The sequence below is a fragment of the Dama dama genome, chromosome X (genome assembly GCF_033118175.1).
Source record: "Dama dama isolate Ldn47 chromosome X, ASM3311817v1, whole genome shotgun sequence".
In the NCBI taxonomy this organism is placed as follows: Eukaryota; Metazoa; Chordata; class Mammalia; order Artiodactyla; family Cervidae; genus Dama; species Dama dama.
Window position 1 is genome coordinate 13,172,117 of NC_083714.1, and position 22,919 is coordinate 13,195,035.

The following is a 22,919-nucleotide window of genomic DNA, read 5'->3' on the forward strand; positions in this document are numbered from 1 at the left end:
TAACAGCACAAGAAGGGAAAAGAGGACACAACTCTCGGTTAAAAAGCTGGGTGATTAAATACAATCATTACCAAACAGTATTTTCAGAGAGCACTTACATGTATGTTGCTAATGACTAAAATGCTTTTTCTGCACTATACTTATGTAATTGAGAGTGGGCAGTAATGAATCCACTTACAACATGCCCCCATCTCCCACTTCCCACTCCAGAGCTCAGTAAGAGCCACTGTCTACCATTAGACTTGAACCCTCAGAAAAAAAAACAAAAAGCAAAACTAAAAAAAATCACTTTGGCTTGCTTTGTGTTTACTGGAACCAAGGCTAACTCTTAGCCCTGCTCTGGTGATAAAATCAACCTTGGAGAGCCAGTGATGTGATACAAGAGAACACAGAGCAAAAGTCAAGAATCCTGGGTTCACGATCTCAACTGGGTCACTAATCAGCTCACCTTCCTAAACCTTGGCTTCCCCATCTGTAAAATGGAAATTGAGCCAGACGATCTACAAGGCCTTCCAATTGTAAGATTCAATTAGCTCTGTCGTCTAAGGTAGGGAGCAGCAAGTTTCTTTATTTTATTTCTTCCATTCATTTGTTCAACAAACATTTATTCCACCAGGTATGGTGAAAGGCACTGTGGGAGGCAAACTTATCTCTTGCCTTCACAAGACTTATAGTTTAGGGAGGGAGAGAAGACAGCTAATTAAAAAATGTGATACCAACAAAATGTGGTATTAAAACAAAGTTCAAAGCCTTAAAGGATCATAAAGAGGATAATTTCACCATGCCTAAGGGATCATAGGAAGCCTCTTGAATCAGTTGAGCCTTCTGGAAGGAGTAGAATTTAGCCAGACTCAGATGAGTGGGTAACAGTGGGAAGGGAAGAGTGTTCCAAGCAATGAACAAGGTATATGTAAAGTTCTGGAAGTAAGAGAGAACCTAGTGCAAATAAACAACTGGAAGGTGGTCAGCACTGCTGGAATATAGAGACAGCAGTTAAGCACGAGAGGTCCTCACGTCAGACCACGAAGGACTTGTAAGCCATGTAAAGGAGTTTGAACTTTATCCTAAGAGCAATGGGAAGCCATTCAACGAGTTCTGGCACAGCTGTAACATGATCAGATTTGCAGTTTAGGAAACTCCCTCTGGTTTCGGTGTGTGAAGAATGGATTGAGCATCCAGATTGCCCTTGCAATTTGGAGAATGGAACGAAAGTGTAAGAGGGAGAAACAGGGAAAGAGACAGACACAGTATGTCAAAAAAACAAAAACAAACAAGAAACCACTGCAGGTACCCTGTCTTTACTCTAAAACTAGAGTTTCTTAAGCTTGAAAGTTGCCAACCTGTGAGTTAAATGGAATTCTAGGAAGCTGGACATTGTGTTTTATTTTATAGGTGAGTAATTTTGACAGGAAGATAAGTACTTCCCACTCAGCAGCTGTCATCCCAACATCCTAGTCCTAACACTGGGCAACTACTCCAAGATTTCAAATTGGGATTAGCCAAATAATAACCATATGACTCAGTTGTCAACAAGAACAGGTCCACAGAGAAAATAGAGGGAAGAAGAGACAGAGACAGAGAGAGACATAAAGAAAGACAATAGCACATGTTTCTATTGTGATTACCAAGAGCTTCAAGTCCTTTAAAGCACTGATGGTCAGAGAAAGAGGAAATTGTTATTAAATGTTTTCATTTAGCTGGGTATAGGAGCTAGTCTTCAGAAGATCTGAACTGATGCTGCTAAGTAGGTACACAATTTGAGCAAATCTTGAGACTCAGTTATCTCATTTGTAAAATGGGTGAGCTGGACCAGATGACTCCCTAAAGATTCATATTCCACTGGCTTTATTAAGCCCAAAAATGATGTCACTGATGACTGGACTGTGTCTCTATCTGTGCGTGTGTCCCTGTGTGTCCTTCAGTCTTCATTTCTCCTATAAAGTCAGCAATTTTAAAAGTTTTAACACCAAAGATTCTTTTAAGAATATGAGTATATGTTGTCATTTTGCATCTCTCTCTGTCTCTTTTGGGTTGTCTGCTTTTTCATTTTTGTGTTATTTCCCCTCTTCCCCCTTGCAATACTGCTTAAAACATTAATGTGCTAATTTCCTGCTAAATAAATGTGCTATTTATTTAACCCTATTCATTTTCTCTCCTTACATCTTTTTCTTTCTTCCTTCCTCCTTTCCATCAGTTCATTCCCTCCTAGCCCTGAAGTCTCAGATTTCTCCCGTTTCTTTGATCTGTTGTGACCCCTACAGGCATTGTCTGGTGCTGCCAAGGGTGCACCAAAGAGAAGACAAAAACACAATATGGGCATTACAGCCATGCCTACTGATTTCCTAGAAGGCCATAGTTCTGACTGACACCATCCCACACAACCCATGGAGCATTTACTTGCTGGGGGGCCCCCTCCTTGCTTCTTCTCTCTAGACAGAGACAGTGAGAGTAGGCTTTAGTGACATCCCATTCCAGAATGGGCTTTGTGGGAGTCCAACTACCAAATTACCTTCCATTCAATCTGACAAGTATTTATTGAGCACCTACTGTGTGCCTAGCACTCAGCAAGTTCCTCCAGGGACACCTGGGGTCTCCACACAATATAACCTAATCCTACCACAGCAGGAATTCAACATTATTGCACTGGCTTTGTTCAGAAGGCTGGGCTGTGTGGAGATTACGGCCTGCAGATTTCATTCAACTCCTTTGGCTTGGAAATGAGGCTGATTTTCAACAAAAGTGAGGAGTTGAATCAGCCTGAGGCTTTAATCCAAGGCATGCTCTCTTGTGAACTTCGGAGTACCTTGTGTGCGTCACAAGGGCACAATACATTGCTTACCTTCCACAGAAGGTTCCTCTTGGGAGAGTCTTAGCGTTTCCAAGATGTCATTAAAGCCATAATCTGTCACTTTGAGTACAAAACGCCCATCCACCACACAGTTCCGAGACTTCAGCCTCCCGTGAGCAAACTCTCTGTGGTGTAAGTACTTCATGCCCTGCAGATGATACAAACAAGATTTATTTAGCAACTTACTTAACTGTTTTGTGCTTTTAGAGCCACTTTCTGAGATGGTTCACAGCCACTATGTTCTGGAATTCAGTTTTTTTCTCTTATATGCAGGCAAAGTAAAACTTTTGACAAGAATTGTTTCTAGGTCCCTTTTAGCGCTAAAATTTTACACTCTGAAGAAGAATCATATTTTGTGGATGTAAAGAACTGTATGTTATGGCAAGATTTATTGACATTTCAAACACAGGATGGATCTATACACATATAATTGCCAAGAAATTGAAGATTCTGATTTTCCCCCCAAGGTCTAGCCCAACTCTCATCCACTACTGGTAGGAATGGAAACTGACACAGCCTTTTGGGTGGGTAATTTGGAAACAGTAATCAAAATTGAAAGTATGCATATATACCCTGTAACCTGGGAATTTTACTTCTCCAAATGCTTGCACATGTACACAAGGAGACACACACAAGAATGTTCTTTGCATCTCTGCATTATATTATATAATTGGATATATAATAAATAGCTATCAAGAAGGGATGTCCAAATTGTGGTACATCCAAACTATGAAATATTTTGCAACAGCTAAAAAAATAATAAGACAAACCTGTATGTACTAATAGGGAGCCATATCTAAGTCACCAAGTAAGTGAAAAAGAGGAAGTTGCAGAACTATGTGACAGTATGTATTTTAAAGAGCAAACAAAATCTATAATGTATGTAAATACACACAAAATGAATTGCAAGGCTAATCACCAAACTGTGATTAGCAGTGATGAAGTTGGAGGGAGGATATGAAAGAGGGTTGAGTAATTGTCAATACTTTTCCCATATATATTTATATCATTCAACTTTCAAATTTAATTGAATGCATTATTTTTATAAATAGAATTATTTTATGTTCATAATTTATATAAAATATATAACTTTCATAAAATATAGAAGTATATAAAATACATGCAAATTATTTTATGTGTCTTTATAATTTAAAATAGATGATGAAAAAGAAAGCCTAATACTACTTACTTCTGCAGTTTGTTTGGCAATCTTATATGACATTCAAATGTGATGTACCGGGACTTTTTCAGATGACTTTAATCATTCAAAACAAATTCACCCATATTCTAGTGCAGTAATCTCAGGATTGTTTATGCTGAGTCCTTTTCAGTATCTGGCTCTATTTTGCAACTTGATACTCCTTTGTATTTGTACACTTTACATCTTGCACCCTGGAAATTCTGTAGTCCCCAGTACTTCCAAGCAGAGTCAACAGTGGGTGAGATTTCTCCCAAGATGCTTGGGTTTCATTCATCATGGGCCTCAGAGGACTCATTTAGAGGACTCTCCCTTAACTCATACGGAGTGAGTGGACAAAGTATTAGAATAGGAATTAGGAGATTTAAATTATATTATCAGCTCTGTCACTGGTTGATAAATCAGCTGGTTGATAAATATTTATTGAGCACCTACTATGTGTGGTAGACACTATATTTAAAAAAAACACCTCATTTTGCTTCTCAGAGCCTCCATAAAAGGAGGCTAATCACAATTCTTTTATGCAAAATTGGAACGAGATAATGTCTACAAAGCTACCTTAAAAAGGGTTAGGCCACAATACAAGGGTCAAGACTCTGATTAACATACAGAAAGCTCAACCAGTCATTGATTATCCAGATCAGCTCACTACAGGTGCACATAGACACAATTTTTATATCATTTCAGGGATTTCATGGATTCCACTGGAATCCATGCACACATGGACCCATCTGTGAACCCCACTGACTGTTAACAGTCCTGGCCTCTGAGAATGGAAGTGCTGCCTGATAGAACCAATGGTCTTTTTGGTCTTATAGAGTTCCACATCTATAACTATGGCATAGAACTATGCAAAGACCTATCACCTATTTCTAAACTGAACCACCTTTTAGAAGGTGAAAGCCAGGAGATGGGGCTAAGCAGAACTAAACAGCCCAGGAATGAGCCCATCCCCACGTCCAGAAAGCAGAGAAATGGGATGGAAGAGGAGTGCTTAAGGAGAAGAGTGCTCAATGGCTATAGCCATGCGTGCTCAGTCACTTCAGTCATATCTGACTCTTTGTGACCCCATGGACTGTAACCTACCAGGCTCCTCTGTCCGGTTCTCCCAGTAAGAATACTGAAATGCATTGCCATGCCCTTATCCAGGGGATACTCTCCACCCATGGATCAAACCCACGTCTCTTGTGTCTCCTGCACTGGAGACAGATTCTTTACCCACTGAGCCACCTGAGAAGCCCAATGGCTATAGGAAGTACAGATAAATCTGGCCCTCAAATTGGTAGTGGGGGGAACAAACAAATTTTTTCTTTATCAGGACCTTATAACAGATTATATATAAATAGTTAACAAATAAGAAAGGTGCTATGAGAAGAGGTGGGGGCCAACACAGGGAAGGAAGGTGGAGGGGTGATCCAAGGAAAATGACCGAAGGAAAATAAAACATCCCAAAATATTGAAGTTCTAATCTATGGGGAAAATCTTGGATTTTCAGTCTTTCCATTAACCTTGATGAGATCCAGCAGGAGTGATGATTTAAACATCCAATCGAGTTTCACATCCTGATTCATCAGTATGTCTTCCAGGCTCCTTCGGGAACAGAATTCTGTCACAATGGCAAACATCCCCGAATCATAGAAGAAGCCCACCAAAGGGTTAATATTCTCATGACGCAGGTCCTTCATCTGGAAACAGAGGGAGAGAAGAGAGTCACAGCTGTTCTGTCTCAGTTGGAGTTGGGGCCTTCTTCCTGTTTCTTTAGGGACTCTGACAGAGTGGAGCTCAGTGACCTAGGAATACTAAAAAGTTAGTACAGTAAGAGGTGGAATAGATTGTCTTTCTGTGAATATTTATCTAGGCAGCATCTATTAAAATAAATAGCTTCTATAAACATCAGGCCAAAGTTCATAAAATTTGTTTCAGAAGAAATATTTAGAATTTGGACAACATTTTGCCTTTGCATTCGTTCATTTTTTTCACTAACATGAGAAACATTTAGGGTGTCCCAACAATGTCCAAGGCATTGGACTGCATGCTAGTGATACAAAGATAAACAAACTGAAATCAATGTCCTGAAAGGGCTCACATTCAAAGAGAGGTGATAGACAAACAAACTGACTGATGCATTTCCATGTGAAATGAGTTCTTATCGAAGGGAGAGCAGGATGCTGGTGGAGCTCAGATGGGAAGTGTTTAATTTAGCCTTGGAGATCAGAGAAGGCTCCCTGAGGAGGTAATGTCTTAACCATCATGAAGGGCAAGTAAGAGCTGACCACATGAAGGTAACATGGTGGCAGGGGGCGGGGCAGCCAAGAGAAAGAGCATGTCATGCTGAGGAAACTACAACAGGTTTAGGGTGGCCAGAACACAGTGTAAGGGAAAGAATATGAGGCACGAGGCTGGAGAGATAGACAAGAGCCACATCCTGTGCAGCTTTGAGAACTCTACTATAGAGTTTAAAATTAATATTATGGGCACTAAACAATTGTTATCTATTATTATTACTATTTAATGGGGGATGAGAGAGAAAAGGGCTCCATGATTACTTCTAGATTTCTTCTTGGATTCCTGGATAGATGGCTGTGATATACCTCAATATAAGGAATTCAGGAGGTTTAGTAGTGAATATGTTGGTTCAGTTGAACTCAGTTCAGTTGCTCAGTCGTGTCCGACTCTTTGCAACCCCATGAATCGCAGCACACCAGGCCTCCCTGTCCGTCACCAATTCCCGGAGTTTACCCAAACTCATGTCCATCGAGTCGGTGATGCCATCCAGCCATCTCATCCTCTGTTGTCCCCTTCCCATATTCCCTTTACCTTACCGTGCATCTCCCAACTGCTGTAAATGTTAGCTGATCATTCACAGTTGCTCCATTCTCTTGAAAATTGTCCTAGAGCCCAACCCAAAGGGGAGCTATCTTACTTGAAATGTTAGAGCCCACCCACAGATCCCAGGTAATGATTGACTGAGTGGGAGTGGTACAAAAGTTCAACTCCCTAAGCCTCAAAGGGGGACTCATGGTATAACTTGTGTGGCAGTATTTCTCCCATAGGCTCATAGTGAAGCTAGTCTCAAGCTGAGATCACATACTTGCTGAGCTTTTACTTCTGCCTTATCCTGCATTCCTCTCCCTTTAACTGCCTTATTCTGCATTCCACTCCCTTTCTCTTGAGAGCATTCTTTCAATGAGTCATTTGAACAAGAATTCCCATCTCAGGCTTAGCTTTTAGAGAATCTGACCTAAGAGAGTGGGAAAACAAATTTTGGGTGATGAGGAAGACTGATTAATTCAGTTTGAGACATGTTAAGAATAAAGGGCCTGTGGAACATCAAGTTGGAAATATTTCAAAGACGGTTGGAGATAATCAGAGTTTGAAGCTCAGGAGAAAAGTGTATTCTGGATAAACAGACCTGGGAATTGTAAACATGTAAATGGTAGATGAAATTAATGGGAGTGAATGAAATAACTCAAGGAAGTATATAGAATAAAAAGAAAAGGGGAGAATTTCAACATTTAAAGGATGGGGAAAGGAAGAATATCCCACATAAACACCTAGAAATGAGACTAAAGAGAAAGGCTTATTTAGAACATTATGAACACCACAAGAAGAGTTTCAGGAAGGTGAGATAAATGTTGGAAGGAATTTCAGGAAAATGTGATAAATACCAGAGAGGTCAAGTAAGATGAGAACAACTACACCTAGACACATCATAATCAAACTCTTAAAATCTAAAGATAAACTTTTGCAGGCAGTCAGAGAATATAAAGAAACCTCTTCATCATTAAAAAAAAGTTAGAGTCAAAGGGACATGTGTGAAAAAACCTTCAGGTAATATCAAATTCAACAGTAAAACATTAAATTCTTTCCCTCTAGAGTCAAGAGTAAGACAAGAATGTCTTCCTTCACCATTTCTACTCAATATTGTATAACAGCATCAAAACATTGGTGAGAAGATTTAAAGAAAACTTAAACAAAGACCTGTACCACATTAATGGACTGGAAGACTCAATATTGTTAAGATATCCATTTTCCCTAAATTGATTTATAAATTCATATAACTCCCCATGAAAAATTCCAGAAGGGTTTATTAAAGTAATAGACTAGTAGATTTAAGAACTTATTGAAAATTAAAATGAACTACTCTAACAAAAACAATCTTGCAAAAGAACAATTTGCAGAGCTTATACAACTTAACTACAGGACTTACTCTAGAGCTATGATAATCAAGATAGTGTGATATTGGCAGTAGGATACACTGATGAGTTAATGAAACAGAGTAGAAAAGTCTAAAAACATACCCACACATATATAGTCAGTTAATTTTTCATCAAGTTGAAAAGTTAATTAAATGGAGACAGGAAAGCCTTTTGTAAACAATTGTTACTGGAACACTGGACATCTCTATGGAAAAAAATTAACTGTGACCACTACTCTCAGTCCATATACAAAAACAAATTCAAAATGGATCATAACTCTATATTTAAAATCTTGGAATAGGCAAAGATTTCTGAGCCACAAAATACAATAAAATAATAAATTGAGATTTCCTCAAAATTAAAGTTTGCTTATCAAAAGACACCATTAAATAAACAGGTCACAGATTGAGAAAAAATATTGTAAAACATATATCTGACCAAAAGCAGGATATATAAAAGAATATCTACATGTCAACAATTAAAAGACAAAACTCTCAATTTTTTAAAAATGGGCAAAAACATAAAAAGACAAGTAACAAAAGAAGATATAGAAATGAATTATAAGCACTTGAAAAGGTGCTCAATAACTTTAGTTATCAGGAAAATGCAAATTAAAGTCACAATAATAAAACATTTTCTACACACTGGAAAGTTTTGCAGTATCAGAAATCTGTATCAAAAAGACAAATGTTGCTGAGAATTTAAAGCAACTGGAACATCTGTACATTTCTAACAGGAGAGTAAAATTTTATAACCAATTTGGAGAACTGTTTGTATGTTTCATGTAAGTTATACTTACATCTACTCTATGACTCAGACTATTAAGTATTTACCCAAGAGAAGTGAAAATATATGTTCACAAAAATACTTGTGTAAGAATGTTTACAGTTGCTTATGAGAAGACAACCCAACACACTAATCATCAGAAAAATGCAAATCTAAATTAAACTGCAGTATCATTTCCCACCCACTAGGACGGCTACTATAAAATTTTTTAAAAATAGATAATAAGTGTCAGCAAGGATGTGGAGAAATTAGAACTCATGTGCACTGTTGGTAGGATTGTAAAATGGTGCAACTGCTATGGAAAACAGTATGGAGGTTACTCAAAAAATTAAAATTAGAACTACAATATGATCCAGAAATTCCACTCCCCAGTATGTATACAAAGAACTGAAAGGAGGATTTCAAAGAGATATTTGCATATACATATTCATAGCAACCCAAATGTCCATCAAGAAATGAGTGAATAACATAAAATGGAATATTATCTAGCCTTTAAAAGGAAAACTATTCATACACTACCACATGGATGAATCTTGAAAACATTATGCTAAGTGAAATACATCAGTCACAAAAAGACAAATACCATACTATTCCACTTATATAAGGTGTCTAAAGTAGTCAAATCCATGCAAACAGAAAGTAGAATAATGGCTATCCAGAAATACAAGGAGGGGGAAAAGGTGAGTTGCTATATAATGGGAACAGAGTTTTATATTTACAAGATGAAAAAGTTCTAGAGATGTGTTTCACAGCAATTTGAGTATATTTAACACTGTCGAACTGTACATTCAAAAAATGTTAAGATGGTAAAATTTACATAATGTGTTTTATATAATTAAACAAATATATATGGTTGCCTTAATCATAATGCCAAAAAAACCAGAAACAAGCCAAATTTTCATCCACAAGAAAATTATAAACAAACTGTGATATATTCATAAAATGAAATACTACTCAGCATTTTTTAAAAATGAGCTGATACTGATATATGTAAAAACATGCATTTATCTTAAAATGTGCTATGTTGAGAGAAAAAAGGAGTGTACGCTCTATCATTCCATTTACATGAAATTCAAAAACAGAAATAAAACACTAATTCATGGTGATAGATATCAGAACAACTGTTGCCTCCGGGGTAAAAAAAAAAAATGACTGATAAGGGAAACAGGGGATTTTCTGGGGTGATGAAAATATTTTGTATCTTGTTTTGAGGAATGGTTACATAGATAAATGCAATTGTCAAAATTCATTGTACAGACCATCTAATTATACCTAAATAAAAAGCATGTTGGAAAAGACCCTGATGCTGGGGAAAACTGAAGGCAAAAGGAGAAGGGGGTGGCAGAGGATGAGACTGTTAGATGGTATCACCAACTGACTCAATGGACGTGAATTTGAGCAAACTCCAGGAGATGGTGGAGAACAGGAAAGCCTGGTGTGCTGCAGTTCATGGAGTCACAAAGAGTCAGACACACTTTAGCAACTGAACAACAACAAAAAAATGTATTTCCAAAACACACTGAGACATTACAGGAAGTGAAATAAGCCAGTGACACAAACACAAATACTGTATGATTCTGCTTCTGTATAGTATCTAAAGTAGTCATATTCATAGAGACAGAACATAGACTGGTGGTTAGCAGGTATTGAGGGTGAGTGGGGAAAAGAAAAGTTTTGTTTAGTGGGTACAGAGTTTCAGTTTTACAAGATGTAAAGCTGTGATGATTTGTTGTAAAATAATGTGAATATACTTAACACCTAGAGATGGTAATTTTTGTTGTTTCTATCTAATTAAAATAAAAATTTTGAAAAACAAGAGATACCCATAGAAACCAATTATGACTAAAACAAGAAAAACTAACAATATGAAACATTGGTGATGAGGTAGAATAAAGGGAGTTCTCATAACTTGTGTGCAGGAAATGAAAATAGTAAAGGTTTGGTAGTGCCTTATAAAGTTAAACATGTACTATATTATAACATCCCTGGAGGAGGACACGGCAACCCACTCCATTATTCTTGCCTGGAGAATCCCATGGACAGAGGAGCCTGGCAGTCTACAGTCCATGGGGTCAGAAAGAGTCGGACATGACAAGCAACTTAGCACACACACACATATTTTAACATAGAAATTCCACTCCTAGGTATTCACCCAAGAGAAATTAAAATATGTGTCCATAAAAAGACTTATCAAAAGCACATTCATATCAGTTTTATTCACAATAGCCCAAATTGGAATCAGCCTAAATGCCCATCAGTAGGAAAAATACATACATTGTGTTATATCCATACAATTGACTACTACTTAGCAATGATGAGAACAAGCTATTTATACTTATAACATGAATGAGTCAGTCAATATGCTGTGTGATTCCACTTACATAAGGTTATAGGATAAGCAAAATTAATTCAAGATAGGCCAAAAACCCAAAAACCCAGAACAGTGGTTTCCTTTGTGGTGTGGCAGGGGTGGGAGGGAGCATGAAATAATTTATTGATGAACACAAGGGAACTTTCTTGAGAAAAAGAAATGTTTTATATCAGAGGTCAGCGATCTTCTTCTGTAAAGGTAAATATAGTAAATATTTCAGGCTTGGCAGATTATATATGATTTCTGTTGCAACAATCTTTGTTTTCTTTTTTAAATAACCCTTAAAAAATGTAAAACACATTCTTAGCTCCCAGGATGTAATAAACAGGCCAGGGGCCTTATTCTATTTCATAATAGAAGTCTAGATTATATGCACATATCCCTTCATCAAAATTATATATCTATGATATGAGCATTTCAATGTATGTATTTTACCTCAAAGATACAAAACTGAAAAATAACAACAACAATAATAATAACCAAGTTAGAGATGTGGGAAGTGAGTGGAGGTATAGATGAAATAATAATTGTAGAGTGTTGATAATTGTTGAAGTTGGGTGACGGGCATATGGAGTTTAGTTATATTAATCTGTTTACTTTGTATGTGTTTGTTATTTTCCATAATAAACATTTTTAAAAAGAAACACATCTAGGATGTAGCTGAAACAGTACTTAAATGGAAATTTCTAGCTTTAAGTGACTGTATTAGAAATTAAGAATCAATTATAAAAACTTCCAGCTCAAAAAAAACTAGAAAAAAAACAACATATTAAAAACAAAGAAACTAAAGGAAATAATCAGAATACAAATCAATGAAATAGAAAGCAGACATACAAAAGAGAAAAATCAACAAAGCCAAGTTTATTTCTGAGAAAGATTAATAAAATTGATAATCTAGCAAAACTGATCAAGAAAGAGAAAATACAAATTATCAGTATCAGAAATGAAAATGGGAGCATCACTACAGATCTTAAAACTATTTAAAAGATTGCATGAACATATTATATACAACTTTATGCCAGTAAATTTGATAAAATATATGAAATGGACAGCTTCCTTGTAAGCTGTAACTTACTAAAACAGGTACGGGAAGAAATAGAAAGTTTATTGAATAGTCTAATATCTATTCAAGAAAGTGAATCTGTAATTTAAAATCTCCACACAAAAAGAACAATAGGAATATATTTAAAGAGATTTAAGCAGAGAACTGACAAAATCAGGTTTGATTTTGATTCAGACTGCAGTATGGAGAAAAGATTTCACCAATGGTGAAAATGGATGTGCGTAGCATTAAAAAAAAAACTGCCAGTGGTTGCCAGTGGTTAGGGGGAGAAAGATGTGAATAGACAGAACATAGAGGATTTTTAGGGCACTGAAACTATCCTATATGTTACTGTCAATATAATGGTAGATATGTCATTATGCATTTGTCAAAACTCATAGGATATACTACCTTATATGAACCCTAATGTAAGCTATGGACTTGGAATGATAATGATGTGTCAATGCATGCTCATGGGTTATAATAAATGTACCATTCTGGTTCAGGATGTTGAATAGTGTGGCAGGCTGTGTGCATGAGTGGGGGCAGGGGGTGATGGAAACTCTCTCTACTCTGCTCAGTTTTGTTGTGAACCTAAAACTGTTCCCCAAAAATTCTCTCTTTAAAAAGAAAGACAGTAGCAGTAGCTCTAGTGGGTGATGATGGGGGCTTGGACCAGGATGATAACAGTAAAAATGAAGGAAGAGAAGAACATAGGAGGTTTAAGAAAAATGGAGAAGCTTTGAAAAATGGATTGTAGAAACCAATGAAGTACTGTAATGGACTTAAAAGACAATGCTAAGGTACATTCTAAGATGAGAGACATGAATTTATAGTGGAAACAATATACTTTGCATGACTTTCTGCCATAACGCTTGGTTGTTCAAGTGCAGGCACAAAGAAAGTTAAGAGTTAGGGTCATCCAGAATGTGAGTTTTATAAATTTACCTGACCAAAAAGACAGAAATAATGTTTTCAAATGATCAATTATGTAATCTAAGGTGGACCTGAAAGAAGATGAAAGAAGGGCTTATGGGGTGGGAGACAGTAGAGGTCTGGAAGACCCAATGAAAGTATAGGTACAGTTCAAAGAAGAGAAGGCTATAGTCAGAGAGTGTGATGTTTGAATCTGTGATTTTGGAAGTAAAGCATTTTCAGTAGCAATTATAGATAAGAACAAAGCCCAAGGTATAATGAGAGCAGTGGGTGGCTAAAGTGAAATGGAAGAGATGATCAGAGATTACATGGCAAGGAACTAAGTAGCCAAGGTATTAGATGATACAGGGAGTATGCTGCTCAGTTCCACACGATGGGAAAGAACATGAGGCTGAGACAGACAGAGCTTGATTTACCTACATACACCTTTGCAGAAGTTGGGACGCTAAAAGATGTTGGAAGTCATCAGTCCTTTGGCTTCTGACTCCAGCTGCTTCTCTTTCAGGAACATCAATCTGACTGTACAGGACTCCCTTCTGTAGCTGGCTCACCAAGATGTGTTTTTCAGTCTGGCCCCTGGTACCCAGACCTCAACATTTCAAGGTCATGAAAGCACAGAAGTAGTCAAAGCAGTGTTGGACTCACAGTGATAGCATCGTCAGATCACCTTCCTGCTTCATAGAAGTACTGCTGCTGCTGCTAAGTCACTTCAGTCGTGTCCGACTCTGTGCGACCCCATAGACGGCAGCTCACCAGGCTCCTCCATCCCTGAGATTCTCCAGGCAAGAATACTGGAGTGGGTTCCCATTTCCTCCTCCAATGCATGCATGTGAACCCATAGACGGCAGCCCACCAGGCTCCTCCGTCCCTGGGATTCTCCAGGCAAGAATAGTGGAGTGGGTTGCCATTTCCTTCTCCACATAGAAGTACTAGAAAGGAATTAAGACTTTTTACAAGGTAAATTCTGAAAAACTATCCTACACCCCAGGACTGAGTTAGTATCTGCACCTGACATGGCAACACAAGTTAGTAAGGGGGCACAAAAAGATGTCATAAGGATAAATGGGAGCCAGTTTTCTAACTGGTGGAGAAAGGAGTTACAAGTGTGAAAAGGAAAAGAATAGAATAAACTCTGTGGCATTCATTTATAACGGGAGGTTATTAGATATGATAGATACATAGACATATACATAGATAAATAGATATACAGATAGATTGAATGAAACTAAAACCACTTATATAAATGTATGAATAAATGGTAAAGAAGGTAAGGCTCTTTCTTACTGTACAATCCCAACAAATAAACATAGAAAGAATGCTAGAGTTAGAGGGTCATTAATGGAATTAGTAGTACAAATTTGATGAAAAACAGGATATTTATACAGACTCAAAGTATTAATTACAATAAAGAAAAATAACAGTAGCCTTACATTGGCAAAATCTGGTAGACACCACCTAAACCAAGTAATCAAAATTAATATCATGCACATCCACACAAGAATGTCTTTGTTTTTAGGAAATAAACACTGACGTATTTAGAGGTAAAAAGGTATGGTGTCTACACCTCACACTGAAATGGTTCAGAAAAAAAGAATATATAGTCATTCCTTGGTATCCTCTGGGGATTGATTCCGGGACCTGTGAGGATACCAAAACCCATGGATATTCAAGTCCCTTATATAAAATAGTATAGTGGGCCCTCCATTTCCTTGGGTTTTACACCTGCATATTCAACCAATTCAAGGTTGGTTAAATTGGGGTAGTGGAACCTGTGGATTCTGAAGGCCAACTGTACATAAATTTATAAACAAAGAATGAAAAGCACTAGGCAAAATGTAAACAATTGTTGAACCTGGGTAGGATATACAGGAGTTCCTTGAATTATTTTTGTAGCTTCTCTGTAAGCTTGAAATTATATCAAAATTTTAAATTACCCAGAAAAAGATATCATGAATGCACTCTACCTTGGGCCTTCTTATTTCCATACTTCTAGCTTCTTAGTTCCCCTAGGTCTGGCCATTTTGGCTCCATACTTTGGATCTAGCTCTTTGTTTGGCATTCTAGATCATCAAACCAGTGTGGAACTACCCATTCTAGCTCTGATCTTGGTCTCCCTTCTGGATTCCTCCTCATTATTTTTCCTTCAGCTCCAGGCATCAAAACCACATGCAGGGCTTCCCTGGTGGCTCAGTGGTAAAGAATCCACCTGCCAATGCAGGAGACACAGTTTTGATCCCTGATCTCAGAAGATCCCACATGCTGAGGAGCAATTAAGCCCATACACCACAACTATTGAGTCTGTGTTGTAGAGCCCACAAGCCACAACTACTGAAGCCCACATACCCTAGAGTCCATGCTCCATGACAGGAGAAGCCACTGTAATGAGAAGTCTGAGCACTGCAACTAGAGAGTAGCCCCTACTTGTCACAACTAGAGAAAAGCCCAAGCAGCAACAAAGACCCAGCACAGTGAAAAATGAATAAATAATTTTTTAAAAAAACAACTACATGTAAAGGAAATACCAAATCATAACATCTCATTGGGATCCATGGGTCACAGCTGGTCTCCCATAGGCCACACCTCTTCCATGTCCCCATTTCCTTTGTTTTCTCACTAGTTCTGAATATAGCATGTGCCTCATTCAAACCTATTGGATTGATTTGAACTTGCCTGATTCAGAAATGTGAAGGAATCCATCATTATCTTCTAGAAATCCCATTTTCATGAGTCTGAAGGAACCAGACAGTCTCCACAAATCTTTTATGAACTCAAAGTTCAAGGAGTTGATCTTAAATGGTTTGAGAGGGAGCATCATCATCTCTGCCTCATCTATAGGCTGCTTCCTTAAACAACCCATCCAAGGACTTTTTGAATATAATTGGTGGGATTGGGAAGTCACCATTTGTCTTATATAAATAGAAATTACCAGATGACTTTTCTAGGTATAGCAGCTATAGAATATGAAAGATTACGGGATATGTACTTAATAATAATCATAGTAGCTACCATTTTACAAAGAAGCTATATGTCAGGAAATGTGCAAGACGCTATATATGTATTATCTTAACCCTGGGAAGCAGACATTAATATACTCCTTTCACAACTAAGGAAAGTAAAGCTCAGAGTTTAGGTGATTTGCTCAAGTTAATACACCTCTTAAATGCAGAGCTGGGATTGAATCCTTCATGTCTTTTTGATTCCGGAGTCTATAGTTCTGCCATTCCATCATATAGTCATAACAAGTCAGTCACCTCCCTGTAGTTTCCCTGTACTGATTTGTTAAAAGATCTTCCTAACAGTTGGTATTTGTTACTTTGGAGAAATTATTGGTTTCAGTGGGAATATTAAACATATTTAATATTATGATATTTAATAATATGAGAGAGAGTTTCTCATACCATTTCAAATATGTCACTTGCACTTGATTCGATGGATTTAATGTCTCCAAAATTTCCAGAGGGGAATTTTTTCAGCCATACCCAATCACCCTAGAAAGAAAAGGTAAAGAGTGTTGAGGAGCCTTAGTTGCCAACAGCTTTAGAGCAACTCTTCCCTTCCACATGAAGAGTTTATAGTTAGACCATCAACACACACAAGCTCTGTTCCTCTTTCTCACCCTCCACCCCATGGATATTCTGTATTCCAAGCTAAAAAGGATGTCATACAGAGGAATTAGAGTTTAAAATTCCAATTCACTAAAGACAGGGAAACAATTGCAGGAATGCAGACCCCAGAAAAGGAATGATACTGATCTCTATAACGACTACCTGAACTCACTGCAGAAAGTGCTGGGTCATTTCACTCATTCATAGCTAAGTGATGTAGCACCAGGTTTCCTGCGATTAATGGTGATGGTTAGTGGTTGCAATTCTGACTGCCTTGAGGCGTCTGCGGTGAGAGAAGTAGGGCAGGAGATGCAGTGCAGCAAATGTTGCCTGCATTTACCTTGATCCATTTTTCTCTCATGGGACAGGCCATTTGGGGGCCTTTTATGCTTTAATCATAAACCAATTGGCTTCAACACCAATTAAACATTTTTCATTTGGATGTACAAGTGTACGACCACAGTAATATGAGTAATCTAGACTTTTTCAGAAGTCTATTTCTGACTTTTTAAGCACAAAACAGTGATTTTCTAAGGCTGCCTGTCAAGTCAAAAACAACAATTATTTTATTGTCTTCGCTTTAACACCGGTGCCTGCTAGATAATTTTCTCCTACATGCACAGCCTCAAGGATTCATCAGTCACCAAGCCCTATTTAGTTTCTGTCCAACCCAAATTTGAAAAAAGCAATACTTATATAGATACCTTTTTCTCTGTAATAATAATAATGCCTGACATTTGCACAGCACTCTCTCTTCTTCCAAGTGCTTTCACATCTATTACCTATAGCCTGAAGATTCCATTTCAGGCTGCACCAATTTGTCATCAAGTAGAGATAATAAAGCAGAGAGCTCTATACAGTCAAATTCCAAGAATAAGAGAGTGTAGCCACTCTCTTATTAAGGAATATATCCAGCTGTGGCATTGCATCTGGAGACCAGCCGGAGGCGAAGGCTAATAACAGGAGCTGCGGGCATCTGAGTTACTTGCCTCTACTATGTGTCAGAGGGCATCTTCTAGTAAGGAACTCAAAACCCTTTAACTAGGAACTTGCTTTCAGGGGCCTTCAGCAACTGAAAAGAACTATGCCAATCAGGCTCATGCTCACAAAGTTCAGAAAGGTAGTCTAGGACCAGCGCCCGTCTGCACTAGAATGGTCAAAGTACCAATTCCTGGTCTCTTGCCTAGCAACTCCCCGTATGTGGCCCCATACCAGCTACATCACAGTCACCAAGGAACTGGTTAGGCAAAAGACACAGACTGGCTGGGCAGATGAAAACATATGCATGTATGCACTTACCACATCACTCTACTTAACCCCCCAAATTGTATGCAATTATTTTATATTGTTAGGTTGATCGTGTTTCCATTATGGCTTGCAATTACAATGATCTTTTATTTAAAAAATAAAAGGAACTGGTTACAAAGGCCCATTCTAAGGCCCCCCCCACACTTACTCACTTAGTCATGAGAGTCATGAGGGCCTGACAGCTCAAAGCTTTAGCCTTCAGAGGACTTTGTATTTTGTGCATTTGTGCTCAGTCGCTCAGTTCTGTTCAACACTCTGCGGCCCCGTGGACTGTAGCCCTCCAGGCTCCTCTGTCCATGGGATCTTCCAGGATAAGAATACTGGACTGGGGTGCCATTTCTTCCTTCAGGGGATCTTCCTGGCCCAGGGATCAAACCCATGTCTTCTGCATTGGCAGATGGATTCTTTACCACTGAGCTACCTGCTCCTTTTCAGAGGACTCTGCCCAGCATCAAAGGCTGAAGTTTAAGCTGAAAGAATAAACTCTAATGGGAATTTACAAACTCAGCCCATATGTGGGTTATGTGTGGGTTATACACTGATGGTCATTAATGCCTTCCAGCACCTTTGCAATTCTATTACTTGGATCATGGTCACGGCTAGCTTCTATGGCTCCTTTGTGCTAATTAGCAAAGTTAAAATAATAATTGTGTGAGACTGTTTATTACTGTGCAGCCTGTGGAAGCCCGGTGATGCTGGGCAGCAGCCCCAGCTGTATGTATCTATGCATATACCACATTTTCATTGACTCATACATTCTCCAGATGCCAGAAAACACACTGCCCCAGCAACTTCAGTACTCTGGGTACCACCAAACCCTGCCTGACAGGTAAGGCCTCTTCACAGGTTTGGAGTCAGGCTGTAGAGGTGCTGGTGAGAAGCTGAAATCGGGTCTATAGAAATATTAGGCAGGAGAAAGAAGTAATCTCAAGAAACTCCAGGGGTATTGTCAAGGTAGCACAAAGTCAGGTGCATATTTGTTTACCAGTGACTATGTATGTGCATAGTCAGGTATGCTGGTATAAATGTAGATACGTGTGAAAGTTGCCCCCACCACCTCATTCCAGAACTAGGCTTGGAGGCCAGAATCTCTCTGCTCACTCCTGCACCACTCTCACTTTAGTTAGTATATGTCTACAATGTGAATAGTACCCTCTTAGATGCTGTCCCCTTGTGCAGTGTACAACCTGAACATCAGTACTGGCAGCCCTGACTCTGCCTATAGCCAGTGCCTATTACCTTCTTCCTGGAATCAGCCCTATTACAGACATGGGTTAGCTGTCTCCCTTGCTTATTAACTTTTAATAAGTAGTTAAGCAGAGCTTTTTTTCCTGCCAAATCACCAAATTTGAGAGCTTCATAGTTAAAGAAATTAAAGCCTGAAGAGATTAAATGACTGGCCCAAGGTCAGAAGGCTAGGTAGTAACAGAAGCAAGGTCTTCCATCTCCCACTTTGTTGCTCTTTCTTCCCATGGGCTTTCTTTAGTTTGGGGGCTTTGTGTGTTTGTTTTAAGATTTAAATACTTCTCATGAACTTTATAAGCAAAATTGTATTGAGTCTGTGTGTGTCCTACTTTATTAATAATGAAGAAAAGGGAGGATATGGGCAGGTTTTATTTTTGCCACACATGCACCATTTGTTTTGTTTTGTTAAGAGAAAGAATGATAAAATATCAATATTTCACTCATCATTCATTTTTGAATTAAGAGGAAGAAACATCAAACTCTATCCACTGAAGTTTTTAAAGTCCATAAATTTTGCGCTAAGGCCATGTTGTATTAACTAAGAGCCAAGAGAATTAGGTTCTACACCTGGCTTTTTCTCAAATTCAAGGGTGGTCTTAGGGTAGCTGGGCTTCCCAGGTGGTGCTAGTGGTAAAGAACCCGCCTACCAATGCAGGAGACATAAGAGATGTGGGTTCAATCACTGGGTCAGGAAGGTCCTCTGGAGGAGGGCATGGCAACCCGCTCCAGTATTCTTTCCTGGAGAATCCCATGGATAAAGGAGCCTGGCAGGCTACAGACCATGGGGTTGCAAAGAGTCGGACACAGCTGAAGTGACTTAGCATGCAGGCACTCATGCTTAGGGCAGTCACTTCATTGGTCTGAGTCTCAGTTTCCACACCAATAGAGCTGGGCCACTTAGATGATTTCTAAGCTCCTTTTCAGCTTTGATGATCCGATTCTGTGGTGAGAGAGAGAAGATGGCTGTGGAAAGGAAAGGGGTGGAGAGAGAGAGCTACATGGGATCTAGAAGATAGAAAAAAAGGTTCTGGGAAAGAGAGATGGATGTGGACGATGTGTGAGGGAGAGACAGAAATGGGACTAAGAGAAAAACACAGGGGGATGTGAAGAGGCAGAAGGAGTCAGAGAATGAAGAGGAGGAACAGCTCAATGGGTTCTCTCTGAGTGTGTCAGGGCGGCACAACTGCTCGCCTCACCCTTCTTCCCTATACAGTGGCTATTAGAACAGATCCTGACATGGTCCCTTTGCATCTGCTGGTCACAGCTCTTTCTCCCAAGCAGCCTGCTCAGCTAGCTTTCCTGTTGCATCTCTGAGTGTATCTCTGAGATAAGGGCTGAGTTTCCTGTACAATTCCAGAGGATATGCACCCGTGTGACCCATCAAAGTATGAATCTGTGTCAGTGTATTACAATGACTAGAAAGGCATGTCCTAGAGAAGCCTGTCCTTTGTTACTAGGTATCTGCTACTCCAGGCACATTGTCTGGAGCTTCCATATCTTCCAATAAAAATCTTATGAAAATTCTCTTTAAACAGAAACTAGATAATGAATCTTCTTTAAAACACGCCTAATAGAGGGCTGTTTCAGAAGGCATACTGAACCTCTTTGTTTGGTCTGTTGATTTGATTGACTTCTGCTCTTTCCCAAAGTCCTCCTCAACTCTAGCTAGACAGTTTTCTAGCTTCAGCTGTCTTTCTTTGCATGCTGACCTCGTTGTGTGGTATTATTCTCGCTAATACCCTCCTTTTGTGCAGATAAACTTCCCCTATGGACTATGCGGTTCAGAAATACCCATGATCTGAATGACCAACAACAATCATTATGGCAACTAACTCAACTGTCTGCCTCCTTCCAAAATGAGGAAATATCTGACAGATTCTTAAAGGCCAATTACATACAGATGTTTATTTTTTTCTCCTTCTTCATTCTATACTACAACCTTTCAGCTCCACCAAATAAAACATACCACAATTTAACACATAAACTCTTCTGCAGAATCAGAGAATCATAGAACATTTGAGCCCAAAGAGGCCCCAGAGTTCTCTCAGTTCAGCAATTCTCAACCCTGGCTACACACATAGGGGAACTTAAAAAAAAAATAACACTGCCTGGGCCCACCCCAAACCAACTGAACCAGAGTTACCAGGGGTGGAGCCTCATAGATATTTTTTTGTTTCCCACAGGGCTTCCCAGGTGGTACTAGAGGTAAAGAACCTGCCTGCCAATGCAGGAGACATAAGACACACAGGTTCCATCCCTGGGTCTGAAAGATCCCCTGGAGAAGGAGATGGAAACCCACTCCAGTATTCCTGCCTGAAGAATCCCATGGACAGAGGAGCCTGGTGGGCTACAGTTCATGGGGTCGCAAAGAGTCAGACACGACTGAGCAACTGAGCACATGCACACACAGAGATTCTGATGGGCAGCCAAGACTAAGAATTTAGTTCAACCCCTCAATTTACAGATGAAAAAACAAGAGACTGCCTTAGGTGTTGAGATTTACTTCAGAATCAGAGGCATCAATACATCTGTAAAGCCAGCAGCCTCATTCCATTTGACGTTCAAAAGATTATCTTGAGATTACCTTATCTTTGGTCTTTGAGAGTGTAGAATTTTCAATTCCCCAATAACTCAAGTTTACATTTGAATCAGATCTCCCCTTTGATTAAATTAAGTTCAAGGCAAGATCCAGAGGTTTCCTGCTCCAAATTTAAAGTCAACACACTTCCTGTAAACTGAGCAATGATATACCATACTAACCTTGGTGTTTTAAGTAGCTATAAATTATTTATCAAATGGATGAGAGCATTCAGCTCCATAATCCAATGATGGAGAACCTAAAAATTCATTCTGACTTGTTTTGGACTTTCTTTGTAGTTACTATTAAAGTTGCGAGCGTTTGCTGCTTTGGGGAGTGTCTTCAAACAAAACAAGGAAACCACACTGGAAAGGCCTCACTTTGGAGAGACAGAAAGGCAGTCTGGTTTCCCTTTTATCCACTGCTTAACTCTTTCCTGGGTTTCCCTGATAGCTTAGTTGGTAAAAAAAAAAATCCACCTGCTACATTGCAATTGACCCCAGTTCAATTCCTGGGTGGGGAAGATCCCCTGGAGAAAGGATAGGCTACTCACTCAAGTGTTCTTGGGCTTCCCTTGTGGCTCAGCTGATAAAGAACCCGCCTGCAATGATGGAGACCTGGGTTCGATCCCTGGGTTGGGAAATCCCCTGGAGAAGGGAAAGGTTACCCACTCCAGTATTCTGGCCTAGAGAATACAGTCCATGGGGTGGCAAAGAGTCAGACACAACTGAGCAACTTTCACTTTAACTCTTTCCTGTTGAGAAAAAAACAGTTCATCTCTCCAACCAATGCAAGATTTATTC

General features: G+C 38.9%; 1 protein-coding gene across 1 annotated transcript in view; it reads right to left on the reverse strand.

The window, feature by feature from the left end:
• GUCY2F (guanylate cyclase 2F, retinal) overlaps window positions 1–22,919 on the reverse strand; it is a 92,697-nt gene that overhangs the window by 31,334 nt on the left and 38,444 nt on the right. The window contains exons 7-9 of the mRNA XM_061137103.1: window positions 16,779–16,868; window positions 5,555–5,731; window positions 2,840–2,996 (exon numbers count right to left, since the gene is read on the reverse strand). Of these exons, the coding sequence (XP_060993086.1) occupies window positions 2,840–2,996; window positions 5,555–5,731; window positions 16,779–16,868 (424 nt within the window). The remainder of the gene's footprint in view (window positions 1–2,839; window positions 2,997–5,554; window positions 5,732–16,778; window positions 16,869–22,919) is intronic.